The sequence below is a fragment of the Drosophila serrata genome, unplaced genomic scaffold, assembly GCF_035046125.1.
Source record: "Drosophila serrata isolate PLE 108 unplaced genomic scaffold, ASM3504612v1 contig_8, whole genome shotgun sequence".
NCBI lineage: Eukaryota > Metazoa > Arthropoda > Insecta > Diptera > Drosophilidae > Drosophila > Drosophila serrata.
This window is the reverse complement of record NW_028256906.1, coordinates 1,228,383-1,232,193: the sequence shown is the minus strand read 5'-3', so window position 1 is coordinate 1,232,193 and position 3,811 is coordinate 1,228,383. Positions and strand designations below refer to the sequence as shown.

The following is a 3,811-nucleotide window of genomic DNA, read 5'->3' as shown; positions in this document are numbered from 1 at the left end:
ATAGTGTAAGACAGTCGGCCTATGTTCCAGACACTTGACACTTTGCGGATAAATAATAAATTGGACAGAGATTAGAGAGTGAGAGCGGGAGGGGGAGGAGAAATATTACCCATTCTCATGTTCAAGTGGTGACAACAATCGCACTCAATCCTTACCTCCAAACCCCAAGATACCGACAGGCAACGCCTTTTGCCGCTTTTTCGAATCTCCAACGGAAAGCTGGCCAACGGGGCGTATGAGTGATGGCACCGAAAACCCAAGTCGATAGACCGACAAGCACACGACCTGCCACAAGGGGACACCGAAGCGAACTGAACAAAAGTCTCCGCCGCATGCAGTCCCTTGCCGAAGCCGAAGCCAAAGCCGAAGCCGAAGTCATTCTGTTTATCCTGTCGGCTCAGAGCCGAGGCTAAACACCGAACAGTGGTGGTCGTTGTGCGACAGGAGCCACAGTGGCGGTGCACATAAAACTTGCTCTCGAGATAATGTCTTGATTCATACTGAATGGTTCAATGAAAAGATATGACCGACTTTAGAAATATGGCTTTTTAAATTTGTGAAAACAAGAAGGATGTCATTCAAAGAGAATCCAGTGTACAAGCTTTGCCATAACATTAATTATGGACTTTATGCTTTGCCTCTGGACAGTTTAGCCACATCCTAAAGGATATTCCCTATCTTGTTGCCACTTTTTCCCCACCACTTTTCCCGCTTTACTCAACTGGCTCTCCTGGGAGCCATGTGTGGCAAATGTTATCAGTTCGCACAACGTCAACGTTCAGCTTTCAGCTTCAGGTGAACTCAATTTGCACGTGGAGTCACACCTGTAAGAGTGTCATTTGGGTGCACTTGGATGAGTTGCTTTGTAAGTTAGTAAAGGACTTTGCAAAGCCACTCGGTAAATGTAATCATGAGACAGTTTTCATTAAAAGGACCTCCTTGTTTCCAAGTTCAACGAGCAGGAAGGACTCTGTAATGAGTGTCCCACTTAGTTTTTTATAAAGACTATGTTCTATTTAATAAAATTACACATTCCCACAAAGTTCAAAAGGTAAAAAGCGGCATCACCTTCTGTCCAATTGCCTCAGGGCTCCTCATTCAACCCTTCTATTTAGCATATAGAAGAGTTGATTGAAGAGCCAACAGGTGCAACTGGACACTAGGTGAATCCTATGCACTATCCCCCGTAATAGTTGTGTCCGATGTCAGGGAGGACACCGAAGCAGCCGCGCTTTTGATTCGGGACCTCCTCACATATGTCTCCGACTGGCGTATCCTTCGCATGGCCAGATCATAGTCATTGACATTGATGCAGATGCCTATGAAGGCCACCAGATGCATAGCCCTAAGATCCTGCGCCAACTGGCTGGCTTTGGCCAGAGACTCTTTGAGTCGCTCGAAGCTGTTGAGCAGAGCATGGACCTGGCACACCAGAAAGATGCTATTGAATCGCCACACCAAGCTGTTGCAGCTGCGGGCCTCTGCAGAGAAAGTGAGAGAAAGTTGAGGAATATGGGAACACTGTTTGGACAGGATTCGTCCCACCGTTGAAGGCCTTCCGGGACATCATCAGGCATTTGTCATACCGCGCCTTCTTGAAATGACACCGCGCAATCTCAAACAGAAGGTAAGCCCGTTCAATGGCATACCGGGAGTGTCTCAGCCGATCCTCCAGCTGCTCCAATTTCTGGCTGCGATCATAGTTTCAAACCTTAGCTTACAGCTTACATTCATAGGACTCACTTGATCCGGCTGTGGGCCTTCTTTTCCCGATCGATCTCCAGGTATATATTGGTACCTCCAAATGTGACGGACATATCCCGGACCCTCTCTGGTCGTAGCAAATACAGTAGGTAACGATTTTGCGGTTCCAGAAAGTCCACATTGCTGGGCAGGGTACAGCGATCCAGATAGGCCAGGGCCAGGATATTGTACACATCGTTCAGGAACTCCCATTTCCAGGGCAATGTGCGGTGTGTCTTCTGCTCAATATAACTGGACATGATGGACTCCACATAGTCGGATAGCTTATCCACATCTCCCTCGCGTCGCCGAGCTCGCACTTCCCGCAGCATCCGCAGGCAGTCCCTCCGGGTCTTGAGCTCCACATGGAACAGATGCATCTCCCGTCGTCGATGCTTCACCTTCTTACTCAAGTGCCGTGCGTGCTCTCGGTTGTACAGTGGATTCTGTGCGTGCAGCATTTTCTGGAGAGGAATATCCATTCGGGTTCATTAAGATCCTGCTCTCATCGTTTCGAGGAAACTCACCAGGAATCGTCGGATGACGGCATACCTGTCGGCACTCAGATGCCTTAGATACGGCGTGGATCGCAGCTTGTGGGGATTGAGAAAATTCAAATCCTTTCGCAATTGCCGCAGTAACACCACATCTACAGTGCTGTGCCACAGGTAGGTGTCAGTGTATCGGGTCTCGTTCCGGCGCCTCCTGGCCCGCTCCAGCGGTGTCAGCGAGATGGGCGCCACCTCGGGTATGCTCTGGACATCGCACTCCTCCCGCTCGCGCAGTACCTTCCACAGGGGACGCGAGACATGGTTGGCTAATTCCTGACGATGACGAGCGGCCTCTTCCATGATCCTTGCATTCCGCTGCAGAAACGGAGGCAGTGATTCACCCACAGTATCATCAAACACGGCGAGGGTCTGTTGGGGATCAGGTCACAGATTAAATCCCGGACCGGCAGGTTGTCTCTACATTATATTCGCCTTTTTCTTCATCATCCGAAAGCGTCCTTGCTGGTGCTTCACTGCAAACTGCTGCTCGGCATCGTCGAGCGTGAGTAGAGCCATCTCAAAGGCATTCATGTCGTTGAGAGCGGCACCCTGTTCCGCCACAATATCCGCCGCCAGGATGCTCTGCGGCTGATCCTGTTGGATGATGGCCAGGGCCCGCTCCGCCCGCTGGGCATCCACATAGGCCAGATCCGGACGTGCCAGTGCCCTCTGGCAGCGACTGCGCTTGAAAAAGGACTTGTAATCGTCGACGCAGACACCAATGTCCCTGCTTTGGCAGCTCTTTGCCAGGCAGGGCATTGGTTTGAGATACGGTCCTGGTTCCTTGCACACATCCACCGCACGTCCAAAAGCCGCCAGTGCCGTCTGGCTCATCAGGCGGCGGGTGTAGTAGGTGCCCCAATCCCGATAGATCTGCGATTGGATGCAGGACCTCCAGTCGAAGCGCTGCCATGGTTTCAGCTGGGGCAGCAGGGATGCCCTATTCAGGCCACTCGACCAGGACATGGTTCACTTCCGGTACTCTCTCTCACTTTCTCACGAAGGATAACTAGAGATCTTGGCTCAGCGATTTAGCTATACTTGAGAATTTCGCCTAACTCAAGATATTGACAATTTTGTAAGCTCCAAATTGGAAATGGGAAATTCGAAAATCGAAAGCAGGGAATATTTTTCGAATTTTGAGTAATGTTGCAGGGGGCAATTTGAATTCATGGATACATTTTAAAGAAAGTAAATTACCATCTTTACAGATAATGTACAAGAGTTGATTAATATTTGAATCTAAAGATAGATTAGTATATCAAGAAATAGTTGATCAACATTAGTATCTAATATTAATTTAAATACCTTCAGTAGCTTCGTTATACATTTTAGTAATAAATCACAAATTGGACCTTACATAACTATTTTAATGTGGCAAAACTTGTAGTTCATCTTCATTTTAAGTTTCAATTTCAATTTCAGTTTCATTTTCAACCTGGTCTAAACCTTATTACCGCATACCTTTTGTGGTCAATGCAACCGACCAACCAGACCATATTATTTTCTCCCACAAC

The 3,811-nt window shown here is 48.4% G+C and overlaps 1 protein-coding gene across 2 annotated transcripts; it reads right to left on the bottom strand.

Moving 5' to 3' along the window:
- Positions 1–991: 991 nt before the first annotated feature.
- p-cup (presidents-cup) lies at positions 992–3,522 on the bottom strand. Of its 2 annotated transcripts, none has more exons than XM_020952951.2 (5): positions 2,727–3,521; positions 2,271–2,663; positions 1,744–2,207; positions 1,546–1,691; positions 992–1,481 (listed from the first exon to the last, which is right to left on the bottom strand). In XM_020952951.2, the coding sequence occupies exons 1-5, from the start codon at positions 3,258–3,260 to the stop codon at positions 1,171–1,173; spliced, it is 1,848 nt and encodes a 615-aa protein (XP_020808610.2). In that variant the 5' UTR covers positions 3,261–3,521; the 3' UTR covers positions 992–1,170. The 2 variants fall into 2 exon arrangements, 1 of the variants encoding a protein (XP_020808610.2); XR_015270149.1 differs by having other exon boundaries at positions 1,341–1,481; positions 1,546–1,687; positions 2,727–3,522.
- Between the last annotated feature and the right edge of the window lie 289 nt (positions 3,523–3,811).

What these genes read in the sequence shown, in the direction of transcription:
- p-cup (XM_020952951.2), bottom strand. Translation starts at nt 3,260, where the DNA reads ATGTCCTGGTCGAGTGGCCTGAATAGGGCATCCCTGCTGCCCCAGCTG. An exon ending in CCGTCATCCGACGATTCCTG is followed by an intron (nt 2,208 to 2,270) that starts GTGAGTTTCCTC and finishes ATTCCTCTCCAG; the next exon opens with AAAATGCTGCACGCACAGAA. An exon ending in AAGGCCCACAGCCGGATCAA is followed by an intron (nt 1,692 to 1,743) that starts GTGAGTCCTATG and finishes CTATGATCGCAG; the next exon opens with CCAGAAATTGGAGCAGCTGG.